Here is a 19123-nt window from a genome sequence, read left to right as displayed (position 1 = left end):
ACAGTCCATAGGATCGCAAAGAGTCGGATATGACAACAGCAACTTAGCGCAGCACGGCATGTGAGCACCCATGAATGAGGATGAGTTGCTGGCTGAATATACACCAGGAGAGGATGCTCGGGTTTACTAAATTTGGAAGGCGAGAGGTCAGAGTTTTACATGAAGGGATGAACAAATAGAAGAAAACACCAAAGAACTTTGAAGCTGGATTTGAGCTAGAGTGAAAATGGGAAGTCATTAAAGCTGCAAAATAAGGAGACAGACATGAGCAAGTGAGGGACTAAGGAACTGCCTTGGAAGTGTGGTCTCTGAAGAGGAAGTGGCAGGCGTGAGGACCGGAAGGAGCTCCAGTTACTGACCTCAGACTCAGATGAAGTAGTGCATGAGGAGGCATAGGCAGAGAAACAGAAGCATTTCCCTGAGGCCGGATGTGTGAAGCCAGAGCAGTAGGTGGACTCATGGGATCTTTTCTCAAAGTGCAATTTAACTGATATAGAGAAATTTAGTTCAGAATATCCTGTAGACAAATACTTGGGAGCACTAGACTCTGCTGGAAAAATGCCAGAGGTGGATGTGTGTCAGCTGAAATGATTTTTTTTAACATCAACATATTTGTAAAAAACCCCGTAGTACAGAGCCTTAAAAATGTAAATTTTATTGGTGGGTGATTTATGCTTAGGGAAATAATATTTAAATAAGAGAACTTTGAAATTAATGACTTTTGGGTAAACAGTTTTATAAGAGCATATAAATTGGATTCCTGTTTATTTTGTGAAAGACTGAAATTCAGTTTGACTTTGAAGAAAGCCTTTGAAAGGTGATATCTGAGATAATCATAAAATATATTTAATTTTAGTTATTTTGAAGGTTAAAACAGCATCATGTAAACAGTAGTATAGAGTTTAATTTAAATAATTCTGATTGATTTTCAGAATGTAAATCTTTGTATTCATTAGTCTTAAAATAGAAATATAATAGCCTTCCATATTGGTTTTTGAGGTATGTGTGTGTGTGTGTGTGTGTGTGTGTTTTGGTTAGGATTAAAGGAAATGGCTTTATATAAAAAGTGATTAGCCCTCAGTCAGTCCTGTCTAACTCTTTGTGATTTCATGGACTGTAGCCCACTAGGCTCCTCTGTCCCTGGAATTTGCCAGGCAAGAATACTGGAGTGGGGTGTCGTTTTCTCCTCCAGGAAATCTTCCTGATCCAGGGATTGAACCCATATCTCTTACATCTCCTGAATTGGCAGGTGGATTCTTTACCACTGTTCCACCTGGAAAACCCAGTATAAAACAGATGCTCAAAAGATGTTTATCCCTTCCTTTTCTCTGTATTAAATCCAATCTTCTTATCCTTAGTTTTCTCTCAGGGTTTTTTTTCAAATAGGGTTTTCAATAACCCCTTATATCTTTGTAGTTGTTGTTCAGTCGCTAAGTCACATCCAACTCTTTGCAACCCCCTGGACTGCATCACACCAGGCTTCTCTGTCCTTCACTGTCTCATGAAGTTTGTTCAAACTCATATCCATTGAGTCTGTGATGCCATCCAACAATCTCATCCTCTGTCATCCCCTTCTCTTCCTGTCCTAAATCTTTCCCTCATCAGGGTCTTTTCCAATGAGTCAGCTCTTCCCATCAGGTGGCCAAAGTATTGGCACTTCAACTTCAGCATCAATCCTTCCAATGAATATTCAGGGTTGGTTTCCTTTAGGATTGACTGGTTTGATCTCCTTGCTATCCAAGGGAGTCTCAAGAGTCTTATCCAGCACCACAGTTCATAAACATCAATTCTTCAGCACTCAGCTTTCTTTATGGTCCAACTCTCACATCCATTCATGACTATTGGAAAAATCATAGCTTTGACTATATATGGACCTTTGTCAGCAAAGTGATGGCTCTGCTTTTTAATACGCTGGCTAGGTTTGTCATAGCTTTTCTCCCAAGTAGCAAGCGTCTTTTAATTTCATGGCTGCGGTCACTCTCTGCAGTGATTTTGGAGCCCGAGAAAATAAAATCTGTCAGTTTCCATTTCTTCCCTATCTATCTGCCATGAAGTGATGGGACTGGATGCTATGATCTTAGTGTTCTGAATGTTGAATTTTAAGCCAGATATTTCACTCTCTTCTTTTATTTTCAGCTTTCTGCCATTAGGGTGGTAGCATCTGCATATCTGAGATTGTTGATATTTCTCATGGAAATCTTCATTCCAGCTTCTGTTTCATCCAGTCCAGCATTGCATATGATGTATTCTGCTAAGAAGTTATCTCAGCAGGGTAACGATATACAGCCTTGACATACTCCTTTCCCAATTTTGAACCAGTCATTCCACGTCTGGTTCTAACTGTTTCTTCTTGACCTGCATACAGGTTTCTCTGGAAGCGGGCAAGGTAGTCTGATATTCCCATCACTTTAAGAATTCCCCACAGTTTGTTGTGATCCACACAGTCAATGTTTTTAATACAGACAATGAAGCAGAAATATATATATTTTTTCTAGAATTCTATTGCTTTTTCTATTATCCAACAGATGTTGGCAATTTGAATCTTATATACATAGATTTGGGCTTCCCTAGCTTTTCCACCTTAATAAAATCTTGAAACTTTTAGATTTATAACCTCTAGTCAACCGAACAGCCTTCACTGGTATTCATCATAAAGAGTAACAAAAGAATCTCTTATTGGTAAGATTAACAATACACTTGACACTTGAACAATAGGGGTTTCGAATTGCATGGGTCCACTTATACATGGATTTTTCTCAGTAGTAAATACCCCAGTACAACATGATCTGCAGTTGGTTGAATCAGGATACTGCTGTTGCAGAGGGTGTACTATCAATCTTATATGGATTGTCCACAGTGCAGAGGGCCAGTAGATGCTCCTAAAAGTTATGTTGTTCAAGGGTCAACTGTATTAGACATCTAAACCAATTAATCATATTTAAAGTATAAGAGATCTTAAAGCTAAACATGTTCGATCCTCTTATTTATAGATAAATACACCAAGTCCTAGAAAGGTGAAGGAAAGGGATTTGGGGGAAAAAAAGAATTTTTTTAGCAATTGAATTACATTCCCTGCAGGTCTGTGAAGTGATGCTCATCACCTTCACAAAGAACCTCTCACACAGGGATGAGGTGAAAGGAAAAGGGAGCAGCTATGAACTCAGTCGATTCATTTGCAAAATATGGTGCTGGGGGAAAATAAATATTCAATAGACATAAGTTGATAAACTTAAAATCTTGTGAGACTCACCTTTACATATTTCATTTATGAAGATGGCTGAAACTGTGGACACGATGGTGGTGGTGGCTTTAAGTTGTCTCCTACATTTGCAACCCCATGGACAGTAGCCCATCATGCTCCTCTGTCTATGGGATTTCCCAGGCAAGAATACTGAGGTGGATTGCCATTTCCTCCTTCAAGGGATCTGTCCCACCAAGAGATCGAACCCGGGTCTCCTGCCTGGCAGACGAGTTCTTTACACTAATTACCATGTTGGTCCTTTATCACTAATAAGTGTATTTGGTTGGCTAATGAAAACTTTTCAAATGTCTAATTGAGTTATATTTTTCATTGTATAGAATCCTGGTGAAATATTTATTATTTTGAGAGATGAAGTAACCAGTGATGCTGTGGAGGTTGAATTTACATCAAATAGTAAATGCATTAGAACACAGCCAGCCCTCTGGAATAAAAGTGTCTGGAGTATGAAAGCTTTAGGTAAGAAATTTTTTTATGCTTTAATAAATATAAAACATCATTCTGAGTTCCTTTCAATAAATTTCTGGTAAATGGTTTCACTTCTCTACAGAAACTAATATTGTTCTGCAGGTGTTTCCTGTGTTTAGCTTTCACACATCCAAGGCTGTTATTATTAATCTGAGTTTGCCAAAGCACGAATGTGTAAATTATGAGATATTAGCCTATGTACCATGTGGTGAAATGACAGGCAGTAATATCATGTACTTTCAACTGTGTCAGCAAAGAGCACTTTAAATGTTAGCTATTAAATTAGGGAACTAAAATCATTCGCTTTATTGTAACAGAATGAGCAAACATTTGGATTTTCATTTGTAATTTTCTTCTTTTTTTGTTTTTTGTTTCTGCCATGCCCCTGAGTATGTTTTTGCTTGTTTGGAAAGCATAGTTCTTTTTCCCTATTTTATCATCTTGGTACCATATCTATATACAATCTTCCCTCTTTTCCTTTTAAAAATTATGAACCTAACCATTTATTATCCAAGTTTGCTTCAACATGATAAATCGTATCAGATTTAAAATTGCAGGTGAAATATACAGACTTGTCTTGATAATTGTACTAAAATCAAAATCTAATATATTAATTTCTGAATGTTTTGATATAAATGTAGGACTTGCTGGTTTTTTAATTTATGGTGTCCTTTTACAATCAGAGAATAAAACTTTATAAATGTTAAGTATTTTAAAGTACAAAGATATTCAATCTTATTATGAATTCAGAAATGTAGTAAAAAATTAAAGAGTATGTCAAACGCATCCAGAGCTTTTTTGTTTTCTTTTTAGAATATAATTCTAGTGAAATCCATTTACAGAGCATTTACAAATCTTTTCTGTTGTGTTGTGTAAGGTATGTGTCCCTTCTGTGGATATCCTCACACAGCTTAGATCAGAGTTGGATTATAGAAAGGGAAGACTCTATGCGAAGCATTTATAAACATCTTAGACACTGCTTCCTGTCATGGACAAGGACATGCAGAAGTGAAATGAGAAAGAATTCTGTTTCTTTTGCTTTTCTTCCAAAGCCTCTTACTTCCTTATGTCACATTTTTTAAATGATTTAATGAACAGTAATTTATAATTAGTTTAGAAGTTAAACTAAATCTAGTTAGACTAAAATCACTACAGAAATATCAGTATTGCAAATTAAGAAGTACTGAGGTAATACTTCCCAAATACCAAATCAAAATGTCAAATAAAATTATTCACATTAAGATTTTATGTTCAGTTTACCTAGTAGCTAAGAGCAGTGAAAAGAATAAAATGTCAAATTTCAGATGTTTTTCAGAAAAATAGAAAACTGTTATTCCATAATTTCCAAGATATATGAGACTATAATATTATCTATGTGATTGAACAACTAATTTATAGTAAAAATAAATAAACTATTATTTACCAGGTATGCTAATTAAACCTCTCCAACTCTTTTTTTTCAACGAGTGTATTCTGTACATTAATGATAGATTTTCTTACAAAATGTTGCCTGTTATGTAACAATATATAGGATAGTTCCATGAATAAGTATGGGACTATGGATGGGACATGGTTCAGCAGAAATGGCCTCAGAGTCTTACTTTCTCTGCCTCGTGGTACTGTTTCTTAAAAAATTTGAACCCTAGCAAGAACTACATTTTACGTTATGATACAATATGTATGCATGAATACATAATGAAAACAAAGGTTTTAAAAGCAATACTTAGACTAATGGTTTCAGCCATTACACCTAAAGACCTTGAAAGTTGCCACTCCCATTCTTACAACAAGAAAAAACTGAACAAACTGAAAATCAGTGACTTTTCTTGAACTCCGAGAACTGAAGTTGGAGGGCAAACAACCATTACATGTGGAGAGAAAGGTAAATCGAGAGTGACATCTAAGATCTGCTTCCCTGGAACGGAAGTCTCTGGAGCCATAAACTGGTAAGAACACCTAAATGGTAATTCTCGTGAATTGCTGAAGACTAAGTGTGAACTAGCTTGAAAGTAAGAAACCCCTGGAGGCTGCCATCTTATGTGTGCTGTGTGCTCAGTCGTGTCCGACTCTTTGTGACCCCGGGGACCGTAGCCCACCAGGCTTCTCTGTCCATGGGATTTTCAAGGCAAAAATACTGGAGTGGGCTTCCATTCCCATCTCCAGGGGATCTTCCCAACCCAGGGATCAAACCTGAGTCTCCTGAGTCTCCTGCATTGACAGGTGAATGGATTCTTTACCACTGAGTTGTCTTATGAGGCACCTATAATTTTGTGGAATTTATCTCCAGGAATCCCATCAGATTCACACAGTGAAGATCTGAGAAAGTTCTGGAAGATTCTGCTGGGTCAGAGGAAGCATAATCAAGGGGAAATACTCTCCATGTGTTCTCCGTAACGAAGGTCTACTTTTCAGGGGGAAACACTTTACCAGAGTCTCATCCTACCTGAGGAAGGGAGCCCCCTCTAGCCTTTCTGCCTCATTTAAGTGGGGGAGAAAGAAAGCTATGGCATGGCAAAAATGCTAGTGGAGGTCACAGCAAAAGACACAGGCCCACTAAAGATTGAGAATCATAAGATTAAAGTGCTCCCCTCCGCCCAACCTGACGATTACCACAGCGGTGTAATGACCGTGAGTTACATCTTGAAAGAATGGAAGATTGCAGTGTCTTTCTGAGGAACAGTACTTAGGGAAGCACCAGATCAAGAGAGAAGACAAGGACAAGAGAGGAAGTCGAAAATTTTGGTACTGACAGCTACAGTGAACAGTAGATACAGTCTAACTCCTAGATAGATTACTCTCACTACACCCTTACCTATTTTACTTCTTATACCCCAAACAAATAACCCTGGTGGCTCAGTCAGTAAAAAATCTGCCTGCAGTATGGTAGACCCAGATTCAATCCCTGGGTTGGGAAGATCCCCTAGAGAAGGAAATGTCAACCAACTGCAGTATTCTTGCCTGAGGAATCCCATGGTCAGAGAAGCCTGGTAGGCTACAGTCCATAGGGTCACAAGGAGTTGGACACAACTGAGAGACTTCACTTTCACTTTTCACCCCAAACAACATACTGCTTTTAGACAAGAAATTACAAGACATGCCAGAAAGCAAGGACAAAATAGTCCAGAGTGATAAAATGCACATCAGACCAGACAAGTGTGACACAAATGTTGGAATTATCAGACAGGAAATTTTACACAACTATGATTAATATGTTATGGGTTGTAATGGAAAAGTAGACAACATGCAAGAATATACGGGTACTGTAAGTAGAGAGAAACATATTTTTTCTTTTCATTTTTTTCACTGTTATTCAGAACCTCCTAAATTCATGTCATGATGAACTGCTGCTGCTGCTGCTGCTAAGTCGCTTCAGTCATGTCCGACTCTGTGCGACCCCATAGACAGCAGCCCACCAGGCTCCTCCGTTCCTGGGATTCTCCAGGCAAGAATACTGGAGTGGGTTGCCATTTCCTTCTCCAATGCATGGAAGTGAAAAAATAAAGTGAAGTCACTCAGTCATGTCCGACTCCTAGCAACCCAATGGACTACAGCCCACCAGGCCACTCTGTCCATGATGAACTAGTGGGTCACAAACTATAGTTGGAGAAACAGTTTTGCAGCTGCACCAGCCAATATGGTAGCCACCGGCCACATCTGGTTATTTAAACTTTATTATAATTAAATAAAGTTTAGAAATCAGTTGCACTAAGCATATTTCAGGTGCTTCATTGGAACATATCCATCATCTCGGAAAGTTTGATTGGACAGCACTGACTGTACACTGGAGTTCCCTTTTCTCTACACCAGCTGCAGAGTAAGAGGGGATACCCAGTGTGCTCTTGCAGGCTAGCCATCTGTGTAGAATCTGCAGTGAAGTTAAGGAAATACTTAACTGGTGGCCAAAAGAGCTGTTTTGATTCTGTATTGAGCCATTTACTGGGAAACTTTAGACAAGTCTCTTGATCTTTCTGTGCTAGTTTTCTTTCGGATAAAACAACTTCTGTACTTGTATTTTAAGTACTCATGTACAGAATGTTTGGAGATAAGGGAGATAATATATGAGACACCACTGAGACATCCAGCTGAGGAACAAAGTACCAATCTCTCCCTCTAGCAAATCTCATAAACTTGAGTGGCTTTAAAACTTCCTTCTCTTCCTTTTGGGAGAGAATTGAAGCATCTTTCTCTATAAATACTGTACTCCTCATACTGCCCACTCCCTCCTCCTGTGTTCACATCCCTTGATATAAAATTTGTCCCCGTTCACTCTTGGGCAACCATGCTCAGGAGCACTCCCGGTTCTGAATATCTCACGTATAATTCTTGTACCTACTGATGACTTCCAGGGCAGGAAATGATCTCAATTGGTACCTCATACCATCTAATACTAGTCTAAACATATTTAAAATTTAAATTTTTTTTTGTTCTGCTTCTTTGAATACCAAATTAAAATGGAGGATCTAACCTTGAAGTGGAAACATACCAGGGATGCTTCTCTACTCTCAGGGTTCTTTTGAAGAATACTGATGTTTCAAATTCAGGAGATGGCCTCTCTCTGTTGGTCTCTTTCCACTCTAGAAAAAGTGCTCATGTGACTTCACTTTCTAAAACGCACACCTTCCTAATAATGTCCACAGGTTCATCTCTGACAGGTACTGTTTTGTGTTATAGGAATTCGAAGCTTCTAGAGTCCCCTTTTGCCAAAACTTATAAAAATACATGTGAAGGCTTTAAATGAAAAATAAAATAATTTTAACTCAGAAAGAAGAAAGTATTCCTCTGGTACCTGCATCTCAGGCAGAAAATTATTTTACACAGCAGGGGGACAATCAATTAAAAGTTGAAAGGAATGTAAAATGTATCCACAAAGAGACAGAATTTCTTGATTAATTAAGAAGCTGTGTTCTGGATAATGTAAATGATAATTTCATATTTCATTTAAAAAACAAGGAAATACTTTAGGATGTGCTAAGTATGCTGAACATACTTATAAAAGTAACAACTGTTAAGAAATTATTCTAAATATCATAATTCAGGTTTTAAACATGTATTAAATTGGTAGTAATTTTTAGGTGTGACTAAGATTTTGAAGCCACCAATATTTATTTAATAATAATTTCCAATCAACAGTGTTATGTTTATTTCTGTTCCTATAGAAGCTTTATGTGGGTTGATTCAAAGTTTACTATGTTGTAAAGTGCTAAATTTGGTTAATAAAGGAACACAACTTCTCAGACAAAGGAAAACAGAAAGCAAAAAGCAATTAAGTTAATGGATTTGTGAAATATATATATTTTATGGAAATAGTGAATATAGTTCTGATATTCAGAAATACCTTTGGATTATATTTCCCATAAATTAGTTTGTTCCTCCCCTGGAAAGATATGTGTGTGTGTGTGTGTGTGTGTGTGTGACTTAGTAGCATCTGACTTCTTGTGACTCCTTGGACAGTAGCCCACCAGGCTCCTCCATCCATGGAATTCTCCAGGCCAGAATACTGGAGTGGGTAGCCTTTCCCTTCTCCAGGGGATCTTCCTGACCCAAGGATCAAACTTGGGTCTCCCGCATTGCAGGCAGAATCTTTACCATCTGAACCACTAGGGAAGCCCCACCTGGAAGGGTAGACCACTTAAATAGTGGAGACAGAGATGGTTGTCAGAGATTCTTGAATGGCCTAGAACTTGATATTTAAAATTTAAATACAGTTCGTTTTTAACCATTGCTCCTCTGTAAGTATATTTTATTATGTATCTATGTCTGATGGAGGTAGGGAGTTCCATCTTTTCCTTCCATGATACATCCTTTTTCATCTTCATAACTGACCCTCATATGCTTCCTTAGTTTGGTGATCTTGACCTGCATTTGTGTGTAATTCTGGTGTTAAATGTCACTTGCCTACTTTGTCTAGATAGTAAACAACAGAACTCACTTTCCCTCTCTTCTGTTGAGTCTTTAAATTAATTGGTTTTTATTTTTACTGAGTAGTTATACAATGTAGACATCATAGTGACCACAGAGTACTGGTCAGGAAAAAGCCAGTTCAATTAATATGTTACTAAGGAGGGTCTTTGTACCAGAGGAAGCCATAAAAGTTCTTTCTGATTTATCAGTGGAAACAGTAATTAGGTCTTGATTGAATAAATTCAATAAAATTTATTGAAAATTCAATATTGATTGACATTCAATAGATATGAAAGTATTTACAGCAAAAGCTATACTTCAAATGGCATCTCTTTGGAGGATTTCTCTAAAATCAACATCATGATCAATTGATCTAATGGTAAAATTTTGAGTCAACTAATGACTCAAGACATCAGGAATATATCAGTTTATTCTCATGTTAAATTCTAAAGAAATTAGAGTATTTTAAATATCCTATACTAAGCAATATTCTTACCATGTATCCTTCATGATTTATCATCTGACTTTTCAGAAGGTTAACATCCCATTGTAAAACTCCTGATTTGTTTACTGATAAACAAAACCAATATTTGCTTTCAAAATCGTCTTTGTGAAATCTACTGAAATTGATTTCATTTCACTCCAATAACTCCAGAACCACTTAACTATATACACACACAACAGTAACTGATAAGGTATACTTTACTGCTTCCAGTTTTTGAGATTTCTGTTACATTCTCTATTGAATGAATACTTATTTTTGTAAGGGAGAACTCTTCTACATTTTTTTTTAATAATGTAGTTTAAATGTCTGGTCAAGCAATATGAGAAGAGGAACTTCAGCTTCTTGATCTAGTTAAATCTAAGATTGCTATTTTGGCTCTAAATTTCCCTAAGCAATATTGTGAGAGGTCCTGTAGCCTCTTCAGGAGATAAAGTAAAACTTATGCTTAAACATCCGCTGGATCATTGAAAAAGCAAGAGAATTCCAGAAAAACATCTATTTCTGCTTTATTAACTATGCCAGCCAAAGCCTTTGACTGTGTGGATCACAATAAACTGTGGAAAATACTGAAAGAGATGGGAATACCAGACCACCTGACCTGCCTCTTGAGAAATTTGTATGCAGGTCAGGAAGCAACAGTTAGAACTGGACATGGAACAACAGACTGGTTCCAAATAGGAAAAGGAGTATGTCAAGGCTGTATATTGTCACCCTGCTTATTTAACTTATATGCAGAGTACATCATGAGAAACGCTGGGCTGGAAGAAACACAAGCTGGAATCAAGATTGCCGGGAGAAATATCAATCACCTCAGATATGCAGATGACACCACCCTTATGGCAGAAAGTGGGGAGGAACTAAAAAGGCTCTTGATGAAAGTGAAAGAGGAGAGTGAAAAAGTTGGCTTAAAGCTCAACATTTCAGAAAACAAAGATCATGGCCGCTGGTCCCATCACTTCACGGCAAATAGATAGGGAAACAGTGGAAACAGTGTCAGACTTTATCTTTTTTGGGCTCCAAAATCACTTCAGATGGTGATTACAGCCATGAAATTAAAAGACACTTACTCCTTGGAAGGAAAGTTAAGACCAACCTAGATAGCGTATTCAAAAGCAGAGACATTACTTTGCCAACAAAGTTCCGTCTAGTCAAGGCTATGGTTTTTCCAGTGGTCATGTATGGATGTGAGAGTTGGACTGTGAAGAAAGCTGAGTGCCAAAGAATTGATGCTTTTGAACAGTGGTGTTGGAGAAGACTCCTGAGAGTCCCTTGGACTGCAAGGAGATCCAACCAGTCCATTCTAAAGGAGATCAGTCCTGGGTGTTCATTGGAAGGACTGATGCTGAAGCTGAAACTCCAGTACTTTGACCACCTCATGCAAAGAGTTGATTAATTGGAAAAGACCCTGATGCTCAGAGGGATTGGGGGGCAGGAGGAGAAGAGGATGAGGTGGATTGATGGCATCACCGACTTGATGGACATGAGTTTGAGTGAATTCCGGGCGTTGGTGATGGACAGGGAGGCCTGGCGTGCTGCGATTCATGGGGTCGCAAAGAGTCAGACATGACTGAGCAACTGAACTGAACTGAACTGAATGCTTAAACCTTTAGAACTTTAAAATATAACGTTTCATCAGTGGTTTCATCAGATGGCTTGTACTTAATGGCTTATTCCAAACCACAGAAATTTGGGTGACAATTTTTCAGGAGAATCTAGGAAATATCTCTGTGACAAAGAGTGAGAGTTTTTGAAGTATGCTCTGTGAATGAGTTTAAAGAGCTGAATTTTGTTTACTTTTGTTACAATAAAACACAACTTTCCATTGAAGTGATTATTTGGTGTTATCCTTTCATGGAGGGCACAGCAGTCTTAGGTGACTGTATATTTGTTGATGTGTTACAGCAGAATTTACAATGCAGTGTATCCGTCAGTCACTTTGAACAGCTTGTTCACAAAAAGGCTGAATGGTTGGTATAAACGGCACTGAAGTAACAGGGTACTAAACCTTCCTTTCCTGAGGGTTTTTCATTGTAATCAGTTGAATAAAAGTTTTTATAATTTCAATCAACTCTACTCTTTCTTTTACCAGACAATTTTTTTAAACTTTCCAAAAATTATTGGGAACTTTCTTTCTCAGATTAGTAACAAATCCCTAACTTTTAATGAATAACGCTACTGTTCTAAATTCTGAAATATTACATAGTAATGATTATAGATTACCAAAAAAAATAATGGAGGTTAGAGGGTAAGGAGAAAAGATTTATTGCTTTGCTTTTATTATAATTTTAATGTATGTCTTTATCTGTTAAGTTTTTTTAAACAATTACATGCAAAAGTATACATTTTGTTTTGTGATTTCTAACTGCTGAAGATAAAAAAGAAAACAATTACATGTTAAAAGTTAGTAAAATTGTTATGAATTCTTAAAACCTCACTTCATATTGACTAAGAGATGTAATAATATGGTACATGCATTTATATACTCAGCTCCTCTTATTTGTGTTTTATCAGATTTTCCCGCTGGCTCTGTCAATGTTGATGTCTACTGTGATGGAATCATTAAAGCCACAGCAGAGATTAAATACTATACAACCCCGAAGGCTATGAAATGCCTGTTGGGAGCTGCAGGTCCCCGAGATGATGTGTACCAGGTAAGTTGATCTTTCCATGAAGTCTGTAATAAGCCTAAGAGCTAACGTAGAATAAATGAATGCATACTTTAGTGTAAAGTCTGAATGCTGGTTGAATAAAATGAATTAGTGATCAACAGGAAAGGAAGAAATTGACCTCTGTGATGCAAAAATGTAGATAAATTAGTTAGTATACGTCAAGTCATTTCAGATGATGTCACAACAGGTTATCCATTACAAAGTATTAAGGCTACTCTGATGGGCTCATTTTAAAGCTGTTACAGACCAAATAAAGACAAAAGGATTAAAGAGAACTCTTAAACAATGAATTTTCTCTTTAGCCAAATGTAGGTAATACAAAATAAAGTTTTGAAGTTAAGGATTCAGACAAGTCAAGAATACCACCAAAACAGAAGTGTGTGGTGTTAACCTGGAAATTATTATTTTCATGAGGACATTTCCAAGCTTGGTGTATTTTTTTCCTTAGTTTCATTTATCACTGTCTTCTGACAGTGAAAGTTATTTCTTTAAATTAATAACATTTGTTTGAAATTCCAGAAAAGCTAAACTTTTCTTGGAAACTCTACAAAGAGGAGTTTTCAGGGTTTTTTCACTGGTGTGACGTAGCGGTATTTGGCAGTGAGGACTTGCTGTGGAGTTTACAGTCCTGTCCAGGGCCCTCAGTCTGGACATTTTCCAGTGAATGGTAGATACTGTGAGTACCCTGCCCTGATGGACTGAGAAGGTAAAATGCGCATTTTTTTTTTTTCATTGATGGTTTATTTTTTTCTTTGATTACATAAAATGGGCTTGAGATCATAGTACTGTATTGGGATCATAGCACATTTTCTTTTTTTTTTTTTTTTAATTTTATTTTATTTTTAAACTTTACATAATTGTATTAGTTTTGATTCATTGTAAGCCATTCGTTTAATTTCTGCATTTTTTTTGTTGTTGTTGTTACATGATCCACTTTTAGTAGAAAGCTTGTTTAATGTGGAACTTCTTTATATGCTTATTTCATCAAATCTTCACTGAAAAAACTGTCATTTCATTTAACAGCTATTTGATAATTAGAATTACAACCTTGCTTAATTACCTTGGTTTTTCTGGGGGAAGGAGGAGGTAGACCAGAGGAAAGGTGAAGAAAGAGGTAGTTGAACTGCGCATGTCATCTTTAGATTTACCACAAAACACTGCCTTAGGTTTGTAACAAAACCATCAACGATAATGATGTTGACAGGTTGTCAGGAAGCCTTACTGTTTAAACTAGTTTGGAATTGGTGGCTTTGTTATTTGTTTTGTGTGACACGTTTTTTTTCTATTAGAATTCTCCTTTATGAATGATATATTTTAGAACAATGGAAAAGATAAAAATATCCTAGAGAATAGAGAGTAAAATACCATTTGTCAAACTGAGGAGCCTGAGGACATTTGATGAAATGTCTATATTGTAATTGCAAAGCAAAAATAAAAGTAACAGCTTGAAATACAGATTTTGTTCATTTTCCTGTGATGTCTACCTTATTCTACTTTAAAAACTTTATTCATTACAAAAGGACTAATGAAGCGTTATATTGCATTATAAGGTATTCAGTCAGCATAGAAGTAAAGTAGTCCCCCAAACACATTTTTCTGTTGATTTTGCCTTTGGGGAGCAAAAAAAAAAAATATTTTATGTATAGTGAAAATGAAATGTAATTTATGACCCAAACAGTTTTTCAGAATGTTTCAAATATCCAAGTCATGATTTCGTCTGTAGCTTTGAATGAACACAAACTTTTTTGAGTAGTTTTTCGATAACTAGAAAAATTATCTGTTTCACTGTTACCCTCAGTGTCAGAAATGAGAGGTGAGGAAGGGTTCTGTCCACTGAGCCCTGGTGCCTAGTGAAAGGGGGATTGCAGGCAGTCACAGCTTGATTCAGGTTTTCACTCCTGGGAGACACTTTAAACCTGAGGTCTGAGTCCTGAGAGGTAGAATTATTCTAAGTTGGTGACAGTAGACTGCAGCTTGGCAAGAAACATTAAGAGATTTGGATTAATATGTACAACTTAAGATGTTTTAGAGTTTGCGCTGCTGTCATAAGAAGACCTATACATGTTGTGGATTTAAAGTAAACAAATTCTGAGACTCAGATTTCAGACCAGACCAAGCGACACCATCACAATCCTGATGGAAGTGAAAGCTGCGTGTCACTCAGTTTCCTTTACATCTTGGACCAATGGGTTTCATCTCATCCATTGGCATCCAGACCATGTGAGGTGTCCCTACCATGAATTTGCTGAGATGGTAAAAATCAGACGCCACTCTTGATTAAAAGGAAGGAACTACAGGGTCACAAAGGAACCTTGGTGTGTTTTAGGGTTACTTGGCCTCAGAGGACGTGTCCCAACCCACACTGTGCTTCTCCTTATGGGCTTTTGTTGGCTCCTTTTGACATTTTGCTTTGCTCTTATGTAGGTTATATTCTGAAAGTTGCAAAAAGTTGTGCTTTTCCTCTCCAGCATACAACACTACTATTTCTTTCATGTGCTTCTCAACTACTTAAACTGGGAAATTTGTGTATGTCGCGGATAGTCCACTGACCATCTCTACTCAAAGAACAACATACATTGGAATTTTATTCACCATACTTATTGTATATCTGTGAGGACATATACCAGTAGATTTAAGGGTTGTTCGTGTTTTTTAATATTCTACCCACTTAGCTGATCAGATCAGATCAGTCGCTTAGTCGTGTCCGACTCTTTGCAACCCCATGAATCGCAGCACACCAGGCCTCCTGTCCATCACCAACTCCCAGAGTTCACTCAGACTCACGTCCATCGAGTCAGTGATGCCATCCAGCCATCTCATCCTCTGTCGTCCCCTTCTCCTCTTGCCCCCAATACCTCCCAGCATCAGAGTCTTTTCCAATGAGTCAACTCTTCACATGAGGTGGCCAAAGTACTGGAGTTTCAGCTTTAGCATCATTCCTTCCAAAGAAATCCCAGGCCTGATCTTTAGAATGGACTGGCTGGATCTCCTTGCAGTCCAAGGGACTCTCAAGAGTCTTCTCCAACACCACAGTTCAAAAGCATCAATTCTTCAGCGCTCAGCCTTCTTCACAGTCCAACTCTCACATCCATACATGACCACAGGAAAAACCATAGCCTTGACTAGACGAACCTTTGTTGACAAAGTAATGTCTCTGCTTTTGAATATGCTATCTAGGTTGGTCATAGCTTTCCTTCCAAGGAGTAAGTGTCTTTTAATTTCATGGCTGCAATCACCATCTGCAGTGATTTTAGAGCCCGAGAAAATAAAGTCTGACACTGTTTCCACTGTTTCCCCATCTATTTCCCATGAAGTGATGGGACCGGATGCCATGATCTTCGTTTTCTGAATGTTGAGCTTTAAGCCAACTTTTTCACTCTCCACTTTCACTTTCATCAAGAGGCTTTTTAGTTCCTCCTCACCTTCTGCCATAAGGGTGGTGTCATCTGCATATCTGAGGTTATTGATATTTCTCCCAGCAGTCTTGATTCCAGCTTGTGTTTCTTCCAGTCCAGCGTTTCTCATGATGTACTCTGCATATAAGTTAAATAAACAGGGTGACAATATACAGCCTTGACATACTCCTTTTCCTATTTGGAACCAGTCTGTTGTTCCATGTCCAGTTCTAACTGTTGCTTCCTGACCTGCATACAAATTTCTCAAGAGGCAGGTCAGGTGGTCTGGTATTCCCATCTCTTGAAGAATTTTCCACAGTTTATTGTGATGCACACAGTCAAAGGCTTTAGCATAGTCAATAAAGCAGAAATAGATGTTTTTCTGGAACTCTCCTGCTTTTTCGATGATCCTGTGGATGTTGGCAATTTGATCTCTGGTTCCTCTGCTTTTTCTAAAACCAGCTTGAACATCTGGAAGTTCACGGTTCACGTATTGCTGAAGCCTGGCTTGGAGAATTTTGAGCATTACTTTACTAGCATGTGAGATGAGTGCAATTGTGCAGTAGTTGGAACATTCTTTGGCATTGCCTTTCTTTGGGATTGGAATGAAAACGGAGCTTTTCCAGTCCTGTGGCCCCTGCTGAGTTTTCCAAATTTGCTGACATATGGAGTGCAGCACTTTCACAGCATCATCTTTCAGGATTTGAAATAGCTCAAGTGGAATTCCATCACCTCCACTAGCTTTGTTCGTAGTGATGCTTTCTAAGGCCCACTTGACTTCACATTCCAGGATGTCTGGCTCTAGGTCAATGATCACACCATTGTGATTATCTGGGTCATGAAGATCTTTTTTGTACAGTTCCTCTGTGTATTCCTGCCACCTCTTCTTAATATCTTCTGCTTCTGTTAGGTCCATACCATTTTTGTCCTTTATCGAGTCATCTTTGCATGAAATGTTCCTTTAGTATCTCTGATTTTCTTGAAGAGATCCCTAGTCTTTCCCATTCTGTTGTTTTCCTCTATTTCTTTGCACTGATCGCTGAGGAAGGCTTTCTTATCTCTTCTTGCTATTCTTTGGAACTCTGCATTCAGATGTTTACATCTTTCCTTAGCTGAAATGGTATACTGAAAGAGCTATCCTGAGTTTTCTTGTAAATGTTAATGGCAGATGTGATTTAAGTAATCCTTAAAATTAGTAATTAGATACTTCCTATAATCATTTCAAAGCTTAACAGTCTGGAAATTTGAGGAAAGGAACAGTAATGAGAAATCTATGGATTTTAGTTTTCAGTAATCCTCAAATTTGTGGTAAGAGACTTTCTATTATCATTTAAAAACTGTAGGGCACATAGCAAAATGATCATTCTGTGAATTTGAGGAAAGAAATGATAATGAGAAATTTTATTTTCTTAGTTTATTGTGAAGATGTCTATTAGGTTTCGGAAGACTTTAGCTAAACCAGCTTACCTAATTGCTTCCTAAATCATTTTGTATTGTTTTGCGTAAATACTAAACCCCAGCACATAGCCTCATAAAGGGAAATTTCCAGACGATCACCTAGAACAGTGAATTCAGATGAAAAAATCCAAAGCCCTATTTGGGAAGATAATTAGAATTCAAGTTTTAGTGTTAGAAAAACTAGTAACTCCTGTTTAACTGAGATAATTAAAACCTTTGAGACTTCCATCTTATTTACAAAATTATCTAGGGGCAACAATAAATTTAACTTTATATAGGAACAACTAGATATAATATAAAAACCAAACTAGGTCAGAATGCTGAACTATAATAGCAATTATTGATCAAAGCGTTAGGCTCTTGTTTATCAAGAGAGGTTTTGGAATAGTACCAAATAATTTTTATTAGTTGTAGTTCTTATTGATTAAAAGGTATATTTCGATGAATATGTTTATCATCTTGCATGTTTTACTTTTACCTATTGAAATCTTATTTTCATCTTCGTGTTAGGTGTGCTTCATTGCCACTTTTTATTAAATTGTATGTATTATCCAATCTTTGGTTTACTGCCTACAAATATTTAATACACTGTGAAACCAGATAGGGTTGAAGTGGAGGATATGGACTAAGAGAACTCTCACATCATGAGGAATTTCCCAGTTTTTTTTTTTTTTTTTTTTTTAGTTCCTTTACAGATTGGTTTCTTCATTAAGTTAAAGCTTAAGCATTAGTGGCTATCTCCCTTAAAGAGGTTTTCAGAAGATTCTTCCTACTGAAAGAAACTGGTAACTTCCAGGCCTCTTAACTTTTTTTTTTTGAAAGTCCTTGCCTCTCTCAAAAGGTTGATAAACACACAGGGCTTCAGGGTCCTACATATTTTCCAACACTGGCTCCTCCACAGCATGCCTCCTTGTCTCCTTAATTTCCTCCATTATTCCTGTGTTCCAGCCACCCAGGATGGTGCCTTCTTTAAACACACAGTAAGCCATCTACCCGGAGAAGGCTCTGGCACCCCACTCCAGTACTCTCGCCTGGAAAATCCCATGGACAGAGGAGCCTGGTAGGCTGCAGTCCATGGGGTCTCTAGGAGTCGGACACGACTGAGCGACTTCCTTTTCACTTTTCACTTTCATGCATTGGAGAAGGAAATGGCAACCCACTCCAGTGTTCTTGCCTGGAGAATCCCAGGGACGGGGGAGCCTGATGGGCTGCCGTCTATGGGGTCACACAGAGTCGGACACAACCGAAGTGACTTAGCAGCAGCAGCAGCAGCAAGCCATCTACCCTCCACTGCCTCATCATTAAGGGATGGCTTTGTGTTTTTCATCTTTGCATACTCACTTTCTTCACATAGTTATAGTTCCTGATGCATGTGACACAACTGATACTTAGGGTTTAAAAAAATGAGAAAAGAGTGATACCTTTTTTCCTAGTGCTATTTAAAAAAATAAGTGAAAACCTATAGTAT

General features: G+C 37.6%; 1 protein-coding gene across 8 annotated transcripts in view; it reads left to right on the top strand.

Annotated features, from left to right (window-relative positions):
* Positions 1-19123, top strand: part of BANK1 (B cell scaffold protein with ankyrin repeats 1) — a 319023-nt gene that overhangs the window by 97350 nt on the left and 202550 nt on the right. For all 8 annotated transcript variants that reach the window (XM_070791140.1, XM_070791144.1, XM_070791143.1 and 5 more), the window contains exons 4-5: positions 3580-3718; positions 12645-12784. In XM_070791140.1, the coding sequence (XP_070647241.1) occupies positions 3580-3718; positions 12645-12784 (279 nt within the window). The remainder of the gene's footprint in view (positions 1-3579; positions 3719-12644; positions 12785-19123) is intronic.

This window comes from Bos indicus, chromosome 6 (genome assembly GCF_029378745.1).
Source record: "Bos indicus isolate NIAB-ARS_2022 breed Sahiwal x Tharparkar chromosome 6, NIAB-ARS_B.indTharparkar_mat_pri_1.0, whole genome shotgun sequence".
In the NCBI taxonomy this organism is placed as follows: domain Eukaryota; kingdom Metazoa; phylum Chordata; class Mammalia; order Artiodactyla; family Bovidae; genus Bos; species Bos indicus.
Note: the sequence above shows the minus strand (reverse complement) of the source record. Positions and strands in the feature narration are given on the sequence as shown.